This window comes from Thamnophis elegans, chromosome Z (genome assembly GCF_009769535.1).
Source record: "Thamnophis elegans isolate rThaEle1 chromosome Z, rThaEle1.pri, whole genome shotgun sequence".
Taxonomy (NCBI): Eukaryota; Metazoa; Chordata; class Lepidosauria; order Squamata; family Colubridae; genus Thamnophis; species Thamnophis elegans.
In genome coordinates, this window is record NC_045558.1 from 73347617 (window position 1) to 73373351 (window position 25735).

General features: G+C 38.4%; 1 protein-coding gene across 1 annotated transcript in view; it reads right to left on the bottom strand.

Moving 5' to 3' along the window:
- Positions 1 to 15493: 15493 nt before the first annotated feature.
- GLI3 (GLI family zinc finger 3) overlaps positions 15494 to 25735 on the bottom strand; it is a 119630-nt gene continuing 109388 nt past the window's right edge. Inside the window, exon 12 of the mRNA XM_032235877.1 lies at positions 15494 to 19393. Within this exon, the coding sequence (XP_032091768.1) occupies positions 17163 to 19393 (2231 nt within the window). The 3' untranslated portion in view covers positions 15494 to 17162. The remainder of the gene's footprint in view (positions 19394 to 25735) is intronic.

Sequence of the window (25735 nt, forward strand, 5' to 3'; positions counted from 1 at the left end):
ACATCAGTCCTTCAAATCTCTCTTTTCTAACTGACCAGAAAGGAATAATATCACCAAAACATGGTGGTAAGGGGTTACTTGATGTCCCAGTAATAGATAGATCCATGAGCAAAGTTGGTGGAATTAGAACTCCCTACTGTAGCCTTCACAACTTGAAAATGGAGTAAACGGTTTATTTATATTGATAATGTGATACTAATTGTAGTTATCAAGTGCCCTACATTGTGTGTGTTAGTTGTTGTTCCCTTTCTTGTTCCTGCTGATTTTTCACTGTTTATGAATGATATACATACTCTTAAAATGATACAGGCATTTCACTCCTGAGGAGTTCGGAACATAACATAATATGGATTTTTTCATATGGTATAGGACTACCCAGGAATCTTCTGAAATAGAATAGAATGAATGAGCTGGAAGGGACCTTGGAACAGAGGTGGGTTGCTCTGGTTTGGCCCGGATTGGCCAAACCATAGTGGCGGTGGTGGGAGACTCCACCCACCCATCCAGACTCCGCCCACTCATGTGAGCATGAGTGAACCGGTAGCACTGGGATTTGAAACCCACATCTGCCTTGGAGGTCTTCTAGTCTAGCCCCCTGCTCAAGCCGGACAACCTATACTATTTCAGATAAGTGACTGTCAAGACTCCTCTTAAAAACATCCAGTGATGGAGAGCCCACAATTTCTGGAGGCAAGCTGTTCCTCTGGTTAATTGTCCTCAGTGTTAGTTTTTCCTTAATTCCAGGTTATTTCTCTCTTTGATTAGTTTCTAACCATTGTTTCTTGTCCTACTCTCCGGTGCTTTGGGGAATAATTTGATGTCCTCTTTTTTGTGGCAGACCTTCAAGTACTGGAATACTGCTACCGTGTCATCTCATAATTCTTCTTTTCTTTAGGCAAACCCAAATATTTCCCCTATCTATACATTATACCCTGTTGTGTATTAATCACTCTAGAATTTTGTAAAGTATTACAGTGCAGAGTTTAGAAAATAATATGATTATATTGGGTATTAGCCAGTGGTGTTATAAAGTTGCTAAAAGCCCCAAACAGAAATTAACCAAAGGCATTGTGATATATTAATACAAATTACATTCATATTGTAATGCAATTTGTCAGGTTACAATGCTTTGCTTGATTCATCTTTTTATCTAATTAATCAATATTAGTTTTATGTATGTAAGATATTTTATGGTTGTTGATCACAATAGAGATTCTCCTTCTCCTTTTCTTCCATATGCCCTTTAGAATCAGTTTTTATTCCAAGACAGAAAACTGATATAACAAGTTTTTGCAACTACAATACTATCCAACTTTCTCCCTAATAGAAGGAGCTCATCAGCAATTTCATCATTACAACAGCAATATCATTTGACTGTAGAATAAAATAGAATGAATACATGTAGTCCTCAGCTTACAATCACAATTGAGCCCAACATTTATGTTGCTAAGCGAAACATTTGTTGAATTTTGCCCAATTTTATGACCTTATTTGTCACAGTTGTTAAGTGAATGACTGCAGTTGTTAACTTAGTAACATGATTGTTAATTTATCTGGCTTCCCCATTGACTTTAATTGCCAGAAGGTCAGAAAAAGGGATCACATTTCTGGGAGACACTGCATACACCATAAATATGAATGCGTTACCAAGCTTCCGAATTTTGATCACATGGCCATAAGAATGCTGCAATGGTCTGGTCTGTCAAGTCCTCAGACTTACAACCTGAGTCGGGCAAAACAAACTGGGACTTCTCTGATTGGTTCAAGCGTGCTTGTTGGCAGGCACGGAAATTGCAGCCTTTATATTGTCATATAAATAGCTGTCAGGCAGCCCCTGTTGATGCTTGTTGTTTCTAATGTTCGTTCATTAATAAAGAGTTCAACTATAGCACGGCATTTGTCTTACCTCAGCTTGCGAACAAAGCATGGTCATACGTCTGAAAAATGGTCATAACTCACTTTTTTCAGTGGTGTTATAACTTTGAATGTCACTAAATGATCTGTTGTAAACCAAGGACTACCTGTAATGCTAAATATTTTCGGTTGGCTCATGGTTATGAAGTTAATCATCTGTATCTGGTTATCTGTAGTCAATAGAAAAGAAAAATAAGATGGAAGTATATTTAACTGAGTTGAAAATTTAACTTGAAACCTCAGTTCTGTAAAGGCAAATTTGATAAGTGAATGGTGGTATTTCCAGTCCTGATGGGTATATCATGCTTAGATTAAAACACATGATACCAGTTGGAGAAACAGAAGGGCTTAATTTCTTCTCCAATTGATTCTTGGATGTTATGGATTTAGCAAAGAGATGCATTAGGATTACTTGAGCCAAGTCCAATATTATTATGCTAAATGCCAACCCCAGTACAGCCAGTCCTTTGTTTATCACTGTATCATTTAGTGACCATTCAAAGTTACGATGTTGAAAGTGACCTTATTACCATATATGACTATATGATCTTGTATTGATAACCATTGCAACATCCCTTTGATCATGTGAGCACCATTCAGGTGCTTCACAACTGCACCATTTGCAAGCTTCAAGCAAAGTCAGTGTGAAAGACAGAAATAAAATTGCAAATTACAGTCATGTATGTCATTAAATGATCATAAAAGAGCCAAGGTGGCGCAGTGGTTAAATGCAGCACTGCAGGCTACTGCTAGATCAGCAGGTCAGCGGTTCAAATCTCACCGGCTCAGGGTTGACTCAGCCTTCCATCCTTCCGAGGTGGGTAAAATGAGGACCCAGATTGTTGGGGGCAATATGCTGACTCTCTGTAAACCGCTTAGAGAGGCCTGATAGGCCTATGAAGCGGTATATAAGTCTACTGCTATTGCTATTGCTATCATTAGTGATTATTTTAATGACCGCAGCAAAGTAAAATCATAAATCCAGTGCAGTCACATGGTATCTCATTTAATGACCATGTCAGTTAGTGACAGTGTCAATCTAGATGTGGTTGTTAAGAGAACCATCCATAAGGAACAAGTATGTCTCTCAAATAACATACAAGTTCTGCCTTGTAAAGACAAACACTACAGCATTCTTTGGAAACTCCTTTTGAAAAATTAGAACTTCTCTTGAAGTTATCTTTATTACACTTCCCATTTTCAATGAAGTTTTTACACAATAGTTTTAACCGTTAAAGGCAAGTTATCTAGATGGGCTTTTCCTTATATTATTCTTCAATTGCACATAAAGTTAAATTTTGTTGATTTAATACTTTACAAAAGAGTAATGGTATTCCTTACATACAAACACCCCTTTTATGCAGAAAGCTTAGAAATAAGATGATAGTTTTGTTTAGCATGATAATTCTTGACTTTTGCTTCTCTAAATGCATTGCTGTCAGCCTATAGATTTTAGTGAATACCAACACTGGAAATTTTAAAGAAGAGACTGGACAACAATTTGTTTGAACTGGTATAGGGCTTCCTCCCTGAGCAGGGAGCTGGACTCAAAGACCTCCAAGATCCATTCCATTCTGTTATTGTGTATTATATTTTGTGGCCTGGGATGGCTACTATTCTGCAAGCACGAATCAGCAAATGTGGAAAGGGAGCTCATGAGGGATGATGAGCTGATCTGGCTGCTAGCCAGGACTGTTGTAGAGAAATACAGAGACAGTAGTCCCATTGATCCAGCTCATACTGGATCAGTGCTCCTCTTCAGTTACTGGGAGATAGGACGCTAGTCTAGAAAGAGAGAGAGGAGTGAAGACAAGAAGAGGGCAGAAATAGAAGAAAGAAAACTGTGCAATGGAGTGCTTGGAGAGAAAAGTTGTGAATAAAGATATTTGAGTATGGAAAATAGTTGGGGGTTTCTGAATGGGGAAGTAAAAAGTACCTAAGTGGCTTCCCTGGAAGAAGGGAGACATTTTCTCCCAAGACCCAAGACAAGAAGAAGAGATTTAGCTGTCTACAGGCAACATCTAGACAGAAAGGAGGGAATCATCTGTTGTTGCCAAAACCCTGGTCTCTGGGAAGGACATGGGAGAAGAGAATATTTGCTGACCAGATACGGGATTTACAGTAAATCCAGCCCATTTCTTTCTTTTCCCCAGAATAGGAAACAACAAAGAAGGTGGGAGGGGCAGGAGAGCTGAAGGGGAGAGCCTCTGGAAGGGAGACTTAAGAGGAAACCTAATACTATGTGAACAATGAGATTGTGCTGTATATACCTGTTGTAAGTAGCTTCATTATAAAAGGTAAAAAGCATTAAAACCTTTTTGCATCCTTCCAAAGCAAAATTGTAGTGAAATGGAGGAGTAAACTTGAAGGATGGTATAAAGTGATATAGGTTGGTGCTCAGTGGATACTGATAATATCTGCCATCTTGGAGGCAACTAGTCTCTATGTGAGGCACATTAGTACAAGCAAAAGAAAGAGAGCTCATTCTGGTTCACAGCAGATATATGTAGAAAAATAAAGGAGATGTAGACACATACAGACATATTTATCTGGATTTAGCAAAGCATTTGATATAGTTCCATATAATGAGCTCATTAAAAAAGTTGTAAGACTAGGACTTAACCACTGGGTGATTAATAGGAAATTGGCTCAGGCATAAAATTATTGATTATGGGTCACTTTCTGAACAGAGACCAGTCACAATTGGTATACCGTAAGACACACTCCTAGGTCCTTTTCTGTTCAATGTTTTTAAGTGGTATAGCAGAATGCTTTCTAACTAAAGTTTGTCTTTTTTCTGATGACACAAACGTGTTTTATAAAGTTGCTGTTCCTGTGGGTGTGATTTGGCATTGCTGGAAAATTAGTCAAAAATGTGTAACTTCAATTCAATGTTTCTAAATGTAAAATCATGCACTTAGGGGGGGAAATCCTTTGGCAGGATACAGTATTAGTGGCACAATGTTAGAACAGAAGGAAATGATTTAGATGAGTGAACAGTGCAGCCAGGCAGCTATGAAGGCAAACACAATTCTGTGATGCATCACTGGAGTAATCACCAGCAAGAAAAATAAGGTGCTAATCCCCTTATATAGGAATTTAATCAGATCCCATTTAGAATACTGTGTCCAGTTCTGGGACCTTAGTTTTTTTTTTTTTAAGATAAGACAAAAATAGTGCAAGGTACAAGGGACAAATCTTATCAGTTGGCATTGGAGGAACTAAATGTGTATAGCCTTGAGAAGAAAAGGGAAAGAGGGGATTCTATCAAATATTTTTAATATTTTAAGGTGTGATAAGGTTTTAGAAGGCAATATTTTCAATATTAAGCAAAAATCAAGAACATGGGGACATAACCTCAAACTGACAGGAGGGAAGTTTAAAAGTAATGTTAGAAAATATTACTTCACAGAAAGAGTAGTGGAAAATAGGAACAACTTCCAGCGGAGGTAGTGGGTCAATCATCAGTTACTCAGTTTAAATGCACTTGGCATAAACACATGTCCATCATCCAATCATCCATCCATACTGTGACACAGGCATAATTAAATACTTTTTCCTACAATTTACATGGGAAAGTATTGGAATTCTGGGGTAAATCAGAGAAGAATCACAAACAGAAGAATGAATTCTACTTTATTGTAAAACTACAATACAAAGCCTTTATCACATGGAAAAATGTTGAGCAATTTATTACATTGGTGGTCAGTTCCTTTGGAGAAAGTTAACAAATATCATTCACCCTTGTAATCTCAAGGGTTCATTGCCTTTCAATTTATCAGGAATAAGTTTTATTTGTACCATCTAATTCTAATCTACAGTTCTTCATAAAGTGATAAATTTAAAAATGTTCTAAATAATTCATATGTACATTCATATATCATCCGATTATTATACTTAAGAATATCATATTAATCAAATGTCCCTTTGTTCCTGTTATACTGCCAGCATAATGAAACTGATCTCTAACCATTTTAAATATATTAATGTCTAATAAAATGTTTTGTTGAACTAATTTAATTTTATGATCAAACACACACACATATTCTTTAATATGATATAGTATGGAGTATTTCAAATGTCACAAATAAAATTCTAAGCCATCTGAGCATTTTTGTAGCGGTGGCAACTTCCAAACAACTAAAAGTGAAGGATTTGTTCCAGTTCAAGGACATAGCATATAAGTCTTCCTCTTCTCCTTTCACAATCATCACTAATAAATGCTATATCTTTTTAATGGGAAGTAAACAATTTTCCTTGTTCTGATGATGAGGCTTCTGTAGGAAATAAAGGAGGACATTTCTAAAACTATTTTTAAATTTGAATATGAATGTGGAGTTTGTTGCTAAGAATTGACTTTTAACTGTTAAAACAGTTATTGCATTTTTGACCAGCTGCTAGATGCTAATTAGAAATTACATGAACTTAAGGTTATAATGACAAAATCGGTTATGGCATTAATTGGTCCAGAATTTACTCAAAATCCATAGGCTGCAAATGACTCTACATTAGTGGTGGCTTCAAATTTTTTTACTATCGGTTCTGTGGGTGTGGCTTTGTGGACGTGGCAGGGGAAGGATACTGCAAAATCCATATTCCCTCCTCACTCTCAAAATTTCCACTAAGAGTTCTCCATAACCTGTCAGAACAGGTTGAATACCACCTCTGCTCTACATGAATGGAAATTGCCATGTATAGTTTTGCAGCAACATAGGATTCCCCCCCCCCCCGCATGGCAATTAATCATCTTAATGAGGGTAGCTCTTTCTCTTTCTCTCAGAATGTCTTTCCTGCAGAGTATATTCCACTAACTTTGTAGCAATCTCCTGGATACCAATATGGCACGTACTTGAATTAATAATACTTTTAGTCATTTTATATTTTTCTCAATGATTTTTAAACTTCAAAACATTTTCTAAGGAGACTTAAAAGCATCATAGACATGTAGATCTCAACTTATGATCATAATGGAGGCTGTTCATTATGATGACAAGTTGTGATGGTTCTTTAAAAAGGCACCATGTCAAGGGACCTGCTGGGATGCAAAGGTGAAGTGGTGCCATGTATGTTCTATATAGATCTACAGAGTTCTGGAGATCTTCAGAAGATAAGTATGTGAACAGTGAAGGAGTGTGTGGGATCTGGTGGGATGAGAAAGCAGGCCCAAAGCCTGCAAGAACCCAAATGAATGGAAAGCAGAGCACAGAGTGCCTTGAGAGAGGAGGGAAGCATTGGGAGGCCTGGGGCAGGAAGGCTTGGGCCTAGGCTAGTGATGGTTAATCTTTTTGGTGCCGAGTGCCCAAAGCACGTGTGTGCGTGTGCAAATATGTGTGTGCAACCGCAGAACTCCAAAATGCAATGTGAGCACTCCCCATGCATGCACCCTACCCCGTGCATCAGAGGTGGGCTGCTCCCAGTTCCCAGATTGGGCGAACTGGTAGTGCCATCTACAGAAGCATCGCACATGCACACGAGCAAACCGGTAGTACAAAAAAATGGAAACTCACCACTGCTGTGCATTCGTCCTCTTGCCCATTTTTGGCTTCCAGATTGGTGCAGGAAGCTTTCTAGGCCCAAGAGGGTGTGGGAGGGGTGCTTGCGTGGCACTCCCACATCCTGTTTTGGCTTTCAGGTTTGTGTAGGCTTTCCAGGCCAGAAATGGGGCACCAGGGGGGGCATCGCGAGGCCCCAAAATGTAATGTGAGTGCCTCCCATGCACGTGTCCTGCCCCCTGTGCATATGTCCATGCATCCCACGCATGCACCCCCCCTGCTCATACACGACAGAGATCTGAAGACCAGCTGGCCAGCAGGAGATGCACATGCATGCATGGTGGACTGGACTGGGGTGATGGCTAGGGTGCCCACTGAGGGCTCTGTGTGCCACCTGTGCCATAGGTTTGCTATCACGGGCCTAGGCTAAACATCCCAGGGCCTCCCCCACCAGTGAGGCACTCATGCTTTATAAGCCATTCAGTCATTTAGCTTTTGGATCTGGAAGCTAAATGACTGAGTGGGTTGTTAAGTAGAGCACCACCAGTTTTGGTACTCCAGCCCAAAACTAATTCAAGCAAATGAAGGGAACACAAAGTTATTCAATATGAACACAATCCTTTCATAAATTCCCAGATTATTAGTCATTTGGGAGGCTGGAGCACTTCCAGGTTGAAAGGATTGAATGGTGAAATCACCACTGCCCAGAAGATCCCCAGTTGAAGGCTCTTTCATATTTCTCATCTCCCAGATGTTTATCCTACAGATGATAATCCCTTACAACAAATAGTATATTCCCACCTCCATTGGCTTTCCCTGTATAAATCCTGATTCTATTCATCTAATAGTTGCCCCATCTATAACTTACTATTTCTACTTACACGTGATATGTCCATAATAGCCCTGAGTATGGTCAACTTTTAACTCTGTTTGATTCCCATGAATCAGAGAACATGTTTTAAATATTTGGGCCTCTAGGAAATTTACAATCCCCAATAAATTACACTTCTACTTCCCAAAACAGCATACTAGCAATAATTAAATTTCACACATAACAGGGTAAATTGCATCCAGGAGCAATTAAACTGTTTACAGCTAAAATAGTTGCCCGACTATTATACAGGTTATAATTTTGTCCATACACTAAACTGAGGGCTTATGAAGTCATCTAATCAATTTTCCTTAGCCCAAAATACTCTGTCAATGTAGTTGTGAGGTTGAAGCTAATGTGCCAAGTATTAAGACTCAGGCGTGGACTAAGAATCTAATCTCAGGATTCAGCATCATTTAGAATTTAGAAATTTAGAATAGAATAGAGCTGGAAGGGACCTTGGAAGTGTTCTAGTTTAGCAGGAGACCCTGAATCTTTAATTATTTTGAAGATGGCCAAATCAATATAGTAGTAAAAGAAAAAGTTAAGGACATTAACTGCCAACATTGTATTACCAGTATTTCTGAATTATTTTGTTAAATATTAGATAGCTCTAAATCAGATAGCTCTAATGCAGCTATCATTCTAATGCTAAGTAAATACTGTATAAAGGGGCCTTTGCCAGAGCTTACTTTAATGCCATTCCATCTACACTGCTGGTGAGAATATTTTCTAGGATCCCTTATTTGAAAACACTTTGCTTTTGTGGGTACAAGGGAGGCAGAACTCTTGCTCGTGTACTCATGAGCAAGAGTGTGTCATTTTTCATCAAGGCCAAGATGTGCTCTGATTTTCCCAATCATTTCTAAATTTAAGAATAATATTGATAAATGCATACTTTTAAAGAAATTGTAACTCCACACTCATATACCAGGTGGCCAAATAGTTTCACCAAGTCATACAATTGCAAAAACTTTTAATCAGATATGTTGTTTTATTGTCTTTTCCCCTGATAACTAATTGTTGTATTAAAGATATACTCCAATTCTTTTTTTGAGAGTTCTTACAAATAACGAGTATCTATTTTACTTTAGTTGTTTAAAAAGGACAGATCAATGTTTATCCAAGAAATGAACCAATATTGAAAATAATTATGTTTATAATATGTAGGGATTAAATTGTGAAATCAAGACATGATTAATTGAATGCATTGTATTTTTTAAATTAAGGGTAATCTGAGTAATGTCAATATTTTTCAGCAACATACAGCACAAAAATTGAATAATAACTTTCATATACATACAATATAAAATGACTTATTTAAGCCTTAATAAAACAGGTCATAAAACACTGAACAAGCATCATTAAAAGAAACTCAAATCAAAAGGAGCAGAAAACTAACACCAATTTAGGTCTAAACTTTTCAAGCGATAATCATCAGAGTTTTATCTGTTTTCATATATTTCATGCCTTATTATTATTATAATAATTAGTTACACAGTTAGCCAAATACTTAGACCAGATTTGGCATTTTTATGCACCCATCAAGTCTTTCCCAAGGTTCTGATAGGCAGATGTTGTTTAATAATATTAAAGGTATTGTCACAGGATGTAAGCTGTTCCAAGTAAAGTTGCTTTTTGCAATTGACATATGATGATTTGTCAATGCTAATGGTGTTCAAGTGCACTCTAGATGTTTTGTAATTGCATCCAAAATCAATATTAATATTGATTTTATCTTTGCTTTCGTTTGCCACATCCCTTCTGCTTCTATTTGCAGGTTTTTTATTTTGGTTTTTCCCCCAGTTCTTTTCCTCTCTTCTGCTATCTCCAGGTACTGTAATGTCCACTATCTGTTTTTTTCAAAATAGTTTTCATTAGCAATTGTTAAGGTTGAGGTGGCACTGTGGCTTCTTCATTTCCTTTTACTTTGCCTATTTTGTTGACCTTGAAGTTCTTGCTTGTAGACCAGATTGCAGAAACCTCCAGAGTCAAAAAGGACCAAGAATATTTTGGCTTGGAGAAGGCCACACAATCATTGACCACGCTTTAACCCTCTAACATCTAGTTGAAAAATACTCCTCTAAAGCATGCTCTAAAACATTCATTGATTTAAATTTGCTTTTGATATCATCTCCAGATGCAAATTATGGGACAAATAGAATGCTTTGTCAATTGATAAAAGATTACTTATTCTTATATACAAGAAAACTCCTGGATGAAAGTGATAAATGAAAGTGATGAAAGCCCAAAGACACTGCACCAAACAAATTTCTGTTAAGGGGGAGTGAAGACAAAATGTATTCTAGCTTCCTTTATTTTTAATACTGTTATCAAACTAACAAACTGAATAACCCATGTTTTCATTTCTCAACATTAGGGATTAGACACATGTATATTCTTCCATTGACAAAATGATGTTATGCTACTTTGATGCCATGGTTAGAATGCAATATTGCAAGCTGACTCTGCCACTCCAGGTGTTCAATTCTGCCTGGTTCAAAGTTGACTAAGCTTTCCATACTTCCAAGGTCGGAAAAATGAGGGGCAAGATTGCTTGGAGCAATACGCTGACACTGTAAACTGTTTAGAACAGGGGTGTCAAACTCACGTCATCCCAGCGGTGGCATGTGATGTATCCAGACGGACTTCCCCCCCCTTCACTAAACCAGGTGTGGTGTGGCCAGCATGTGATGCATCTGACCTGGGTCCGGGAGTTTGACAGCCCTGGCTTAGAGTGCTGAAAAAGCTATGAAGTGGTATATAAGCCTAAATGCTATTGTTATTGCTTTCTCAAACACAGATTGGCCTGAAATAGTTGTTTCAATATACTAGCTGAACACTGCCAAGAGGAAATTAAACCAAAATCATAGTTTTTTTTAAGCACTCTAAGATGGCTGGTCTGGGAACTAAATAATATCTAATCGAGCAAGTCAAGATCTTTATATATCTGACCTATTTTTCTCAAGCTATGGGCACCCGTAAATCTCTAACAGATCATGCCTTCCTTTGGAGTTTACGTTTTTGAGAATAATATTTCAAGCATCTCATTGCCTTATGAACATAGTCTTTTGTCTTGAAATTGGCCTACCTAAAACTAAAACTTCTGCCTAGATTTTCATCTTGTCCTACTGGATTAAGCTTTCTTTTTTTCCCCAGTTGGTTAGGTCCCTTTAATTATGATTTACAGCTTTCAGTCTTCCTGAAGCCAGCCAATACATGCTAAATTATACATTTATGACTTTTCATGGCCAGCCATTACCTTCATGGGTTATTAATGTGCATTCAACGATGCCATTGATTTAGTGCTGCAAGTAGACTACCTACTCTATCCAGAAACATCTTCTTAAGTCCCTTTGCACACTTTCGCCAATCGGCTATGTATTTCAGTCACATAATGATCCCAAAATTCAGGAGTGCCTTCTCTTTAGCCAATTTCAATGCCCTCCAAATATCTGTCACTGAAGGAAGACACTAAAAAATACCTTTCAAATAGAGAGTATGTCCATGCAGTGGAGGAATAATTGATAAAACATTACTTACTATGCAAATGCTCGCCAGAAATCATTTCCATTCTTTACTAAACATTCTGGTCATTCTGATTGATTTTATCTCAATATGTTATTAACATATAAATCTGATTTCATTTCTTTGACTACAGCCAAGTACTGTTCTATAGCCTGCATAATACTCCCCAGTATTAATTTTAATCTTTTTCAGTTATTTTAGACATAGACAACCAATTTTGTTGTATTTAAGTACAATGACAATAAAGATTATACTTATACATAGTTTCCTTTTTATCTTAATTGTGACTTTTGTGTTTTAATTGCTGGCCCATGACTGTATTAGATTGATTTGATTTATAAACCATTAAGTATCTTCTTTCACTCCATGGTAGTAATGTTGGTATTTGACTATATACTTTAAAATAACTTTTTACTTTTCTTTTTCTCATTTTTAATTAAAATTATTTTTACATTCTAACATTGATGCTTTTGTTTTTACCTCCTCAAAAGGAGTTGCTCTTTCTTTGGCATTATGAATCAACATTACTAAAGCCATGTGATTATTCTATAGGATGGGTTTTCCTTCATCATCACAATCATTTTTCCAGTTTATGGTTCAAGGTGTAGGAAAATCACCTCTGTTATTAGCTTGTGTTAAGGAGGAGACCACCAGTCAAACCATTTCCTACCTTCAGGAAGAAAAGCAGGAAAGTATTATGTTAGCTATAAAATAGACTTGCCCCTAGTTTCTGAAATAAACATTCAAGATGAAATCTTAAGTACAAATGTTTTATTGACATTGTAATAAACATTTTATCCCTCATTACAAAAGAACTAAATGGTTTTGAAAGCCTTTGAACACCGCACTATGACTGTTTAGGTTGATCTAAGGCTCCAAGAACACTAGATTATAAATGCAAATTTATCAAATGAAGACCATTAAGATCTTCTATACTTAATGCTATTTCTCCTATATGTAAATGTATTTACACATTGATCTTTTTTAAAAAAATACACTTATAAAAGAAAAAGAAAATACCACCTCAACATACATTCTATTTTACACATCTGCATATTGAGAAGATAACTTTTCCCCAAAAGATATTCAAATCCTACATAGATAATGACATATGAATGCCGAAGAGTCGCTATTATGGAAAGCAAAGCTTTACAGTTAAGTTTGGCACTATTTTTTGGTCCCCATTTTTTTTTAAACAACAACAACAATAACAGAAGATTAATTAAGAATAAGGCACATCTATTACAGGAAGAGAAAAACAGCTTTTTTTAAAAAATGAAGACATCCAAAAAACAAATAACCAAAGCAAGAAACCATCATTTTAAAACATAGTACCATATCACAATTTCCTTTTAGTAAGGATAAAAGTATACATTGCTGTCTTGATATTTAAGTGCATAGTTTTAGGTTCCATTCCATTCTGGAAAGTTCTTTCCTATCTGAGTCTAGCTGTATTTCCTTAAAACTCTCAATGATCTCTCAGACTTATTTCTTATTTCAGTGCTTCTCTAGATTGACAAGTTAGAAATATTCAAACTTATCTTGTATTAATTCAAGTATATTTACTTGTTTGTAATATTATATCAGAAATAAAGAAAATAATTCACTAAAAAACCTAAACTATTGTATCCAGCAACATTTCATTTGATTTCAGAAACTTAACGCTCAGTTCCTGATGACAGAAATTAAATGGATATAGCAAATATTCCCAAATCTGATTCTTCCTAGTTATTTTTAAATATAGTGTCAGTCATTTAGAGAAACATACTATACTTAGATACATTTGAAGGGCATAAAATTTGGAAAGATAGATTTATAATAATGATTACATTATCCAGGTAAGGTTTCTGTTATTAAAATTCCTATCAAATTCACAAATGGAACCCATTTTTATAACTGGCTGAGCTAGTAATGGTTATTATTTAGGCCATGGCTGTCAAACTCCCGGTATCACATTGCCATCATGTGACATTTCATTACACTTTTCCCTTCGTGGAGCTGGGGTGGGCATGGCCTGTGCATGACGGATCTGGCCTGTGGGCCTCCAGTTCGACACCCCGATTTGGACAAACTGCATATACTGTACCATTAAGATGTATGCATAACACTAGGTGATCCATAGCATGAGGTATATAACTAATTATTTCTGCTTTAGATGTGTAATCTAATCATTCTGAAGAATTAGGTCACACAGAAATTATGCATATAATACATTGCTAAAATAACACTGCTTCTTAGAATCAACCTAAGTTCTAATGGACTTAGGAATCTTGTAAAAGAGTATCAGATTTAATATTTTAACAAGCATTTGGGAAGATAAAATACTCATGACTATTGAGTCTTAGGTGGTGCAGCAGATTTGCAGTAAGCTCCAACTACTCACTAACCTTCACCTTAAGCCCAGCTTATAGGAATTGAAATAATGGCCACTCTGTGAAGAGCTTCAATTAAAGAAACATAAAGCAAAACATCAGCAATTATCAAGCAGCACTGAGAAACATACACTTTGTCTCATCTCAACAGATATGCAAGAAAACATAATGTGTCTTAGATATGCATTTTACAAAATTAAATTATTGGAAATAATAATTCAAAAAGTTGTCCTTTCTTTTGTTGTCTATGTAATTTAATAAGCAATATTTTAATGGAAATGAAAACATAAAAATAAATATATCTGTCTTTTATATGGATCTTATAAAAGAACATTTGAATGGTAGGAAAGTAGCTTATTCAGTCACTTAGATTAGTTGCTTTTTCAGTAAACAAGCTGCAATGGGTAATTACAATTTTCACTTTATTTTTATATTTTTCTGCACCTATTGTTAAACCCAGAAAGATATACAACATTATTTATTTTGTATTGGGAGTCAGACTTAATTATTCAGTTCCACTTATTTCAATGTCTATTTTAAGTAAGACCCAGTTTGGACCCAATACACAATAAATAATAAAAATAAATAGAAATATTTACCAGAAGGATACCCACAATCAAGCAGAAAATATATCCACCAGTTATCAATCAAAATTGTCATCACAATTTGGGTATCCATGTGGTTATGTGTTTTTAAAAGTTATGGGTTATCTGTGGAGTCAGAAAAAATATTTTGATCAGTATAATGCAGTGGCAAAAATTTAACTGTCCAGGCCTGAAATGAATTATATGTAAACATCCCAAATATCTCATTTGACAGGACTCAATCCAATTGAAATTGGATGCAGAAAACATGGTATTATAATTCTGACACAGTTGATTAACTAAAACGTTATACAGATGTTTAGCAAAGTCTACTACTTAAACAGCACAGTCTTAGTCCAACAGCAATAAAAGTTCTTGGGAAATATGGAAGAATAAAGTCTTCATTAAAACTCCTGAGTTGTGAAACAATCTCCATAACTGAATTTTCAATCATTTTATTATTTGCCTGAAATACTGGGAAGCAATCTTTGCTGCCATAAAGTATATACACATTAGAGTCATAATACAAATGCATGAATCTTACTATGATTACTTTATTTTGGAATGTGTGGTAACATTAAAAAATAACTAAAATAGCAGTTGAGAAATGCGGAGATGAGATGAATAAATTAACTGAAATGCCAAGTAACTCAAGAAACTGGATTATCCAGAACAATAAAAGTATAACAAGAGATATCAAAATTTGATAACCTATATGCCAAATCTCAAAGAATGAGTAACATTTTAAGTATTTTCGATACACATATTCATTAATGTAAATCAGTGTAAGCACTGTCAATTCTGGTCTTATTATATTAATGTTTGAACAGTGAATGTACTGGAAAATTGCCTATTCTCTTTAAACACACAGACACAGCAACTATGACGTTGTTTTGCTATTGACTTCCTTTATCAGACTGTTTACTTTTGGTATATTAAATACTATATGTAACAATGTTATACATTACATTCGTATTATCAGACTTGATATTTTCAGGCTCGCATTTGCCAGTAGTTTGCTGAAAAACTAAATGTGGATCAGGAAAGAATAATAATCAGTGTTATCTCTTCCTAAATCTCCAAGAATGGAGTTCTATCAGCGGTTTCAATAATGAGACACTTATAGCACCATTACATTATTCTGAAGCTCTGGTTAATGTTCTAATTGTAAATTGACAGTGATTAAAAGGTACAAAAAGTTTTGAAAGACACTGAATCCTTAGAAGTATGTACATCTTACATACTTGGTTAACAAGTATGTAACTTACATAATTAGCTAACAAGAATATTAACTAATCCTTCCTTAAAAGTGCATATTTTATTTAAATTTAAGACTCAGTAAGAAGATTTGTAATAGAGGTGAACAGTAACATGTTTATCCTAATAGATGCATTACAAGGTATAAAAAAAGTGAAGCTTATTGTTATATCCCTCTACCTAAAAAGCTAACTTATGGTAATTTTTCACAAGTGCAGTATATCTAATACAACTCTCCCCTTTCCACATTTTAATACTTTTATTGGAATATATTTCAGGTTTAATTTTTGCTATTCTCTCAACCTAGACCAATGATTTCTACCTTGAGTTCTGGACAATTTTAGAGTTTCTTGGAAGCTTATTAATAAAGTGTGAGAATAAGTAACAGTAAGCAGAATTCTCAGAATGGCATTTTGTTCATTGCCTTTGATCTTCCCCCTGTAATATAACCCACTATAATATTAATCATGCTGTTAATTGATAACAATGATGAAATCCCACAGAGCAAGCCAACTTTTTGCATGAAAATTCTGAAAAATTCTATAGCAGGCAAATGATATAGAAAAGAGATTTTTCCTCAAAAATAAAAAGTTTAAAAACCACAGATACAGGGCAAAAGAAGTAACCACTCAAAATATTAATTTTCTCCTCCCATGACATAAATTAGTCTATTTTGCTTTCAACAATTCTCATCAATGAAGTTTTTAGTGACGTGGATAGAATTTCAAACTTCCCCTCAGAAATGTGCCTTAGAAACTGGTTACATACTGTAAGAGTTCTGCCCATAATCATTCAACACTGTATATATCTTTTGAATATCAATAAATTGTAATATCAGATCATCCTCAAAAATAAGATGACATGCACATTACACTTTTACAGTGGTTTACAATTACGAAAATAAAGTCGTATAAAAATAATAATTAAAAAAGGAGGATGGCATGTGTAACAATACTGATTCAAAGCTGAAATGGAAGACAGTTTCTCCCCAGAATACTTTAGGGTTTTTCAGAGTGCTAATTCCATAAAAGGAATATACTTGAAACACATCTCATTTAGTTGAGATGAGACTGTTAAAGTATTTAAGACAACTAATTAAAAAAAATCATATTTTAAAAATTCTCATACCTTAGGTTTTTTAGGTCTATTGCATAACAGCAAGAAACTTGCTTTCTTCTGCAAGTGAGGTCAACAAAGAATTCATGTCCCCAATAGCCATATTGTTTGTACTTATGGGCATAACTGGGAATGTAAGAGATGCTTGGGGAGTGGTAAGATGGGAAGAATTGCGAGATAGATTCTGAATGATACTGGGACTCAGTGCTCCTGAAATTAAGCTGGCATGATCACCATCATCTATAAAAGCATCAAAATCAATTTGCACACTTTCAAGGCTGCTTGTGTCAATGGTGTCAACTGTGCTTGTCACTTGGTTGACTCCTGGGGAGAGAAGCTCTGATGTACTTTCAATAGCTACCTCTTGTATTAGATAATTAGCTTCTGAAAGGGAAAAGACTTCTGCTTTCAGAGCTTGCTGATTAAAGCCTCTAGTTTGGTCATACAACTGACCAGAATAGTTCTGCACATTGGAGCAGAATTGTTGTAACTGACCTTGAGATTCTACCTTGATACCAGTGACACTGTGTGGTTGATTTGGATCCATTAGAAGTCCAGGTTGCCTTACCATGTTATTCTTTAAAGTATTTTGCCATCTGTCTCCACAATGGTTGGAACAGGGTTGGTAGGTTTTAGCAAGAACTGATGGATGGATCCCATTCTGAGACAGCAGTTCTTGACAGCTAGGTTGTGAAGGAACTATAATTTGCTTTATCATTCTATTGGATGGTCTTGCTTCTTGGCAATGACCCGCTTCATCTTCTGACTGATTAGAAAGGTATTCCTCAAAAATTATATTTCTACTCTGCATCTTGTTAATTCCATGGGCAGACTGCTCATCTGGCATCACATGATAGCCAAACTTTTGCTGGCTTCCACTAGTTAGCATGAAATGGCTTCTCAGCTTTTCAGCTTGATTCATCACATCACAAACATTATCCACAGGGTGTTTGCCAAATTTATTACTATATAGCTGTGATTTATTTGAGTGTAAGTGGTAAGAACCTGTGTTACTGTTGTTCATGATTACCTTCTGTTCCACACTGCAAGAGACATTGCTGTCTGCAAGATGCTGATAGCCATTTTGTTGAGTAGTACCATTTCTTTCCAGTGCCTGCTGCTGCTGCTGCTGCTGGATAACCAAGTTATTATAGGGGCCTATAATAGTTTGCTGTATTAAGGATTGTGGTCTACATTTTAATTTTAATAGAGATAGATCAGAACTTCCTGAGCTTACTTCATTCCACTGAATTGGTAATTCATTTTTTTGAGAATTGCTTATTGGAAGAGATTGATTAAAGTTGTTGTTTTCCATTGCTGGATTGTGATGTTCTTTGTTATTGTCTAGTTCATCATTTAGCGATTGGTTGTATAAACCATGATTCTGAGAATTCAAATACTGGACCACATCATCTGGTAACAGATCTTCATCATTCAGACAACCATCTGCTTCTGTGGTAGTAGCTTCCATAGCCACATTCTCCAAAATACTTGGTGGGCAAGGGGAACATAAATTTCGGAACAAATCAATATCTGGGCATGTGTAATTCTTCAGGATGAAGTTCTGTTTTTCAATGGATGGAGGCAAAACAGGAGGGTTAAAGTTGTTGAAACTGTTAAAACGGTGGATTCTTGGAAAAGACAGGTTATCTGAGACTGGTCTTGCAGGATCACTAGCTCTCCTTGTGCTATTCCCAAGCATATCATGAGGCAGTAGGTGTTTCCTGTTACTATTTGTCCAAGTATCACTACATCTACGAGGAGAATTTACTGGAGACAAGGGTGACATCCCAGATTCCCTAGAATCACCTAATAGTGCCATTCTTGTTTTCAAGCTCATCCTCTCCATATTAGGAAGTGGTGTTGGTGGAGGTCCACCAATAGCTGCTGCATATTTTGCTTTCAGCCGGTATTGTTGTGCAGGAGTAAGACCGGGAAGTCCAGGCAAGCCCTCACATTGGCTAACTTCACTGGATCGCCTTGAAGCATCAGTTGAAATAGGATCATAGGAATCAGCAACACTGAGATTCTGATGCCTTCTGTTCTCCTGAGAAGCATCGCTGGATCTACGACTGGAAAAACAAGGTGAAATCCCAGAGGACCTACGACTACTCATGTAGGCTGAACTGATTGTGCTAGCACTGCTATCCCTTCTGTTTAGCATGTTCAGTATAGTAATATCTGTGTTTGTGACTTCGTTTTTCTTGGTTAAGATAGTCATGTTTTCTCCAATGCTGCAGCTACTAGTTGACTGAATATCTGAAAAGAATAAGAAAAGGAAATGTGTTCTATTAAAAACTGATAAGGAGAAATGCCTCAAACCCAAAAGCTAACATTTTCTAAGTCTAGGAGTCAACCCTCACCTTAGAGGCAAACTATATTTAGATACCAAAGTGTTACTAATGATATCCAATTGTCCCTCCTGTAAGTAGGGGCAATCTTTAGTAGTTATTCTTTGGCCATCTGGATTAGATAGGCAAAAACAATTTGAGAAAAATAGTCTCTTAAATACCAACTCCAAGACACACAGGGCTTTAAAGATATTGACCAGCACCCTGAATTGCACTTGGAAACACTAGAAATCAGAGCAGTTTTATAGCAGTGGTGTAACATGGTAGTATTGAAACTGGTTTGTATATGGACTTCTGCATTCAGAATTGTTACATATAGTTCAGGAGTCATTAACAAAATGTCAAATACAAAAGACTAGGTTCAATTGTGAAGATTCAATGAAACTGGTTTATTGCTAAAAGCCGATGCATAAGAATCTTCTTAACTAACAGTCTGCACCTGATTAAAGTTAGATGGGGATCAACAGCATTTAAGAGAGGTTAAACTTTGTGGCTTTGAAGGGATTCTAGGCCAATCCTTCCTTTCATTCTGCCCCCAGGTTCTGCCATTCATTCTCCTACACATATCATATTATAAATTGAAGTCCATGTAGCATAATTGCACCTTATTTTTTATGTTATGTTAACTTGTGGCTAGACCATTTTACTTTTGGTAACAAGTAAATCAATCACACTGAGCATTGCTATGCTTTCACATGTAAGTACAGTATATTAAGAAGAACCTGCAACTTGTAAAAAACTTGATAGTGAAATCTATATGTAGCATTTTTTCCTAACAGCCAATTGATGGTACCTGTTTGTCACGTGGGAAAATCTGAATTCAGTACACCCCCACCCCAAAAGTTAAGAATGGATACAAAATGCTGGAATGGCATATGGATCTAGCTGGCCTTTCAGCCCTATTTCATACAAAGTAAAGAAAAATAAAATTACCCCTTTAGCTCTTTCTCTATATCAAATATTTCTTTTTTAAATTGTAGATGAATTTAAATCGGAAATCATAAGAGCAATAAATAAAAATAAAATAAAATAATTTAATCAAACTTATATTGATCCACTAATTTAGTCATTAATTCATTTGAATGTAATAAGCTTTATCTGGCATGATCTGTTTTTGAGAAACCATATTGGCTTCTAGTAATTTGCTTGTTTCTAGGTGTTTGCACAGCTGTTTGATTATCTTTTCCCGGATCTTCCCAGGTAGTAACATCAGGCTGATGGGTCTGTAGTTTCTGAATCTATTTTTTTTTTAAGATTGGAACCTCATTAGCTGTTTTCCAGTCCTCTGGTAGTTTCTGGTCCTCTAGGATTTTTGAAAGATAACGTAAAGTGCTTCAGAAATCATGTGTGCCAGCTCCTTCAGAATCTGGGTTGTAATGCATATGGGCCTGGTGATTCAAATTAGTTTAGGCCAGAGGTGTCAAATTAGATTTCGTCAAAGGCCAGATCAGAATTGTAGTTCTCCGCAGACTAGGGGGGGGGATGGGGACACAGGGGGTCGAGATGGGATGGACACCACCTGCAGCACCCTGCTGGCCAAAATGGGACATTGGGGACCCACGTGCGCCCCTCTGAATCTTGTTTTTGCCTTCCATGACATCCAACAAAACTCTGCTGGCCAAAAATGAGCCATGCAGACTCCTCTGCATGGTCCATTTTTGGCTGGCAGAGTGCTACAGGAGGCTGGGAAGCTGAAAATGAGCATGCTGCCCATTTTGGCTGACAGAGGCACTGCAGCCCGGTCCTTTGATATTTCCAGGCTGTCAATGTGTGTGGATATAAGCACCCCACAGGCCAGGTGTGGCCCATCAGCCTTGAGTTTGATACTCTTGGTTTAGACTGATAGAGTTTGTCTTACCATTTTCTTGCCTATTTTTATTTGTATTCCTAATATTTTTTTAATTTTTATATTGTCTTGCTTTTGTTGAGGTGGAGTTATTTTTCCTTTTTTGTAAAGACAGATACAAAGGATGAATTAAGCAGTTTTGCTTTCTTCCTGCTTCCTGTTATTTTCTTCCCATCTTCCCCCATTAGTGGACTGACTGTTTTCTTGATTTTGTTCTTCTTTTTAACATATTGAAATAAACTTTAAAAAATATTTTTTACATTTGCTGCAAGTCTTAGTTCATTTTTCCTGATTTCATCTTTGCAGATTCCAGCTGTTTGATAGTATTCTGCTTTATTTATGTGTCCCTCTTCCCATTTTTTATACTTATCCTTTTTATCTTTCAATTTATGAGATTTCTTTATGCAATCATGGCGGTTTTATGTGTTGTCTTTTTTCTATTTTAATGGCATGATGCTAAACTGAGCTTTATTTCAGTTTTCAGTTTCCAAAGCTGCTTGAGTTGTTTTCCCCTTCAGGATTTTTATCCATGGAATCCTTGGCAAGATTTTTATGTTTGTTGAAATCAAACTATGACAAATAACTATGTAGACAAACTGCTCTGATTTTATTTAAATTATTTTTTTCCATTTTAAGATTAATATTCCCATAGTTAAGAGAATGGGGCGTTGGTTCTTACCTGATACACCCCTTCTCTGGGCAGGTGGAGACAACGGTCATGCATGGGTTAACTCAGTCAGTAACCAATAGAACTGAATCTACCAAAGTGATGTCATCACCTCTGAGGAGCATGCTCCCGCTTTTCTTGTGGAAGGAGATAAGTAGACTGCTGTGCGGTGAACAATTGCTTTCCATCCTGTGACTACACAACATGCTCCCAGATCTCCCTTGCGAAGTAGGCCAGGACCCCAAAGGATGGGGATGATTGCTGTCTCCACCTGCCCAGAGAAGGGGCGTATCAGGTAAGAACCAATGCCCCATTCTCCAAAGTTGGTGGAGACAGCAGTCATGCATGGGATGTACCAAAGCTGGCGTGTACCTGGGAGGGAATGAGACTGGCCTAGGAGGTGGAAGAAGGAAGAACCTGTTGGAGGACTCGCCGTCCGAAGGCCGCATCCCCCGATGATACCGATCCACCTTGTAATGTCGTATAAACGAATTAGGAGTAGACCAGGTAGCTGCCTTGCAGATCTCTTCCACAGAGGCCTGCCGCGCCACCCCGCTGACATAGCTGCGCTGTGCATGGAATGAGCTGTAATGTTGGGTGGAGGAGTGAGATGATGCGTGATGTAAGTTTGAGCAATGGCAGACCTGATCCTGATCCATCGGCCAATCATGGATGAAGAAGCTTTCAGCCCTTTGTTGTTAGGGTGGAAAGAAATGAAGAGGGCCTCGCTGCGTCTGAAGACTGTTGTCCTGGTGATATAGATTTTAAGAGCACGCCTGACGTCTAGTTTGTGCCATTTACGCTCCAGACTGTGAGATGGAGCCAGACAGAAATTTGGAAGAGTGAGATCCAGATAGCGATGGAAAGCTGAATTTACTTTTGGGACAAAGGTGGGGTCGATGTGAAGGACCACACGGTCTGGGTGGAACACACACAAGTCAGTCTGGATGGAAAGAGCCGCCAGCTCTGAAACCCTCCGCACAGATGTTATGGCCACCAGAAATGCAGTTTTGAGCGTGAGGTGATGCAAGGAGGCCGACCTGAGAGGTTTGAAGGGCGGGTCAGTGAGAAAGTTGAGGACTTTGGTCAGATCCCAGGAGGGAAATCGGTGTATGACAGGAGGGCAGAGATTAGAAGCCCCTTTAAGGAACCTGCGGACGTGAGGGTGCAAGGAGAGAGGTTCGTCCCGGTGAAGTGAGAGAACTGAGGAGAGAGCCGACACCTGCCACTATAAGGTTTTTAAGAAGAGTCCCTTATCAAGCCCCTGTTGCAAGAATTCCAAAAGCTGGGATACCGAAGACTTCAGAGGGTCCTTCCCTCGAGACAGGCACCAAGCCACGAAGGTCTGCCAAATAGATTCGTAGATTCTATTAGTAGCTGGGTGACAGGAGGCCTGAATAGTATGGATTACTGTCTCGGAAAGGTTAGCCGCCCTCAAGACTGCCCGCTCAGCCTCCAAGCGGTTAGGCAGAGCCAGCGCAGGTCGGGATGGTGAATGGAGCCCTGATAAACAGTATCATTGGTAGACGCCACTGAGGTTCCATGGAAAGATTGACCAGGTCTGCATACCATGGTCGACGCGGCCAATGGGGAGCGATTAGAATGAGCTCGGCCTCTTTTATTATTTTCTGAATCACCCTTTGTATCAGGGGGAAGGGAGGGAAGGCGTATAGGAGACTGCGAGGCCACCTGCACCTTAGAGCATCCGTCCCTTCTGCGCCTGGTGTCATGTAGCAAGACAGGTACCTGGGCAGCTGGTTGTTGGATGCTGTTGCAAAGAGATCCAGAGTTGGAGTCCCGTACCTGGACGACAGCTGGTGGAATATGCGATTATTCAGGGTCCACTCTGCCAGATCGATCGTTGTGCGGCTCAACCAGTCTGCCCTGATGTTGTCTGACCCCTAAATGTGTTCGGCATGGAGAGAGAGAAGGTTGGTTTCCGCCCAGATTCCTAGGCGAAAGGCAGATTCCATGAGAGATACCGCTCTCGTCCCACCTGGCGGTTGACATGCACCTTGACCGTAGTGTTCTCCATCCGGATCAGCACATGTGTGTTTTGAAGAGAGGTCTGGAAATGAAGGAGGGCAGATGGATGGCCCTCAACTCTAGGCAATTCATACTGTGGGATAGGTTGGAATCGGACCAAAGACCCTGGGCTACCCAATCCTCCAGGTGAGCTTCCCAATCTGTCAAACTCGCGTCTGTCGTAACTATGAGATGCGGAGATTCCCTGAAGAGGGAGCCTGAGCTATGGCCAGGGAGATCCACCAGTTCAGAGATAGCAGGACCTCTGGAGTCAAGCTGACCTTCACTGGGGAACAGCTGATGTTGTTCTTCTGGAATGGCAGAAGAAACCACTGAAGGCAGCGGCTCTGAAGCCATGCCTAAGGGACAATGGAGAAGCAAGAGACCCGCTGTCTCCTTTGCGCCTCCTTAGCTAACTCCCTGAGACTTCTCTGGCAATCCTGAGACAGAAAGACTTTCCCCTGAGAGGAATCAATGAGGGCTCCCAAGTGCACCAGGCGAGAGGTGGGGATGAAGTAACTTTTCTCCCGATTGATGCAGAACCCCACTTCCTGTAACACTTTGGGCTGCTACAACCGACAGAAGTTTCATGAAAACCCTCGGTGCTGACAACAGCCCGAAGGGAAGGGCCCGATATTGGAAGTGGCGACCTGCATGGACAAAGCGGAGAAACCGTCTGTGTGACCTGTGAATTGGCATGTGGAGGTAAGCCTCCGTGAGGTCCACTGATGTTAGGAGATCGTCTCTGTGCACACTCTCCAGAATTGATAGGAGAGAGTGCTTTTTGAACATCCTGTATCTGATGAATTGATTTAAAAATTTGGGATCGAGGATTGTCCTCCAGCCTCCCGAAGACTTTGGCATGATAAAAAGACGAGAATAAAAGCCTTGTCCTACCTGGCCTGGAGGCACAGGTTGAATGGCCCGAATCTGAAGCAGATGACGAATGGCCTGCTCTACCAGGAGCCTTTTTTGAGGGTCCCTGGAGATCGGACATGACAAAGTGGTTCGGAGGGCTGGAGTGCAAGTCCAGGAGGAGGGCGAATCTGATTGTGGACCTGACCCATGCATCGTTGGTGATGTTGTCCCAACGATCCACGAAGGCCGCCAGATGCCCCCCTATTGGGAGATCCTCCAGGCAGTCACTTCTGCCTCTAAAAGGAACAATTGGAATTGTCCCTGAAAGGCTTTCTGGGCTGGAATCTCTGGTTGTTTCTGCCTGATCTGTTAGAAAAGGAGGGGGCCTGTCTGGGTGGGGCCTACCATTGTGGACGGGAGTTGGAGACACTCCCTGGCCACGAAAGGGCTACCTGCAGTAAAAAGTCTGGTTCCAACCTTCCTGCTTTTTAGTGGCTGGTTGCAGAACCTTCCGCTTATCCTTGGACTCTACCAGTAGGGGCTCTAATGGAGGACCAAAGAGAAGGGAGGAAGAATAGGGAGAGGAGGCAAGTCTCCACTTGGCACGCACTTCTGCCTGCCACTGTTTTAGCCAAAGGAGCCGGCAGGTGGAGATGGAGGATGCAATAGCTTTGGATGCAAAATGGGCCACGTTCAAGGAGGCATCTGCTGTGTATTCTAGGGCCGCTTTAATTTTGTTAATGTTCCTGCAAGCCCTAGAATCTCTGGCTGGAAGGCGAGCTTGAAGATGTCTCAACCATAAAAGAGCGGAGTGACTAAAGAAGGAAGCAGAAGTACCCGCTCTAACAGCCCAA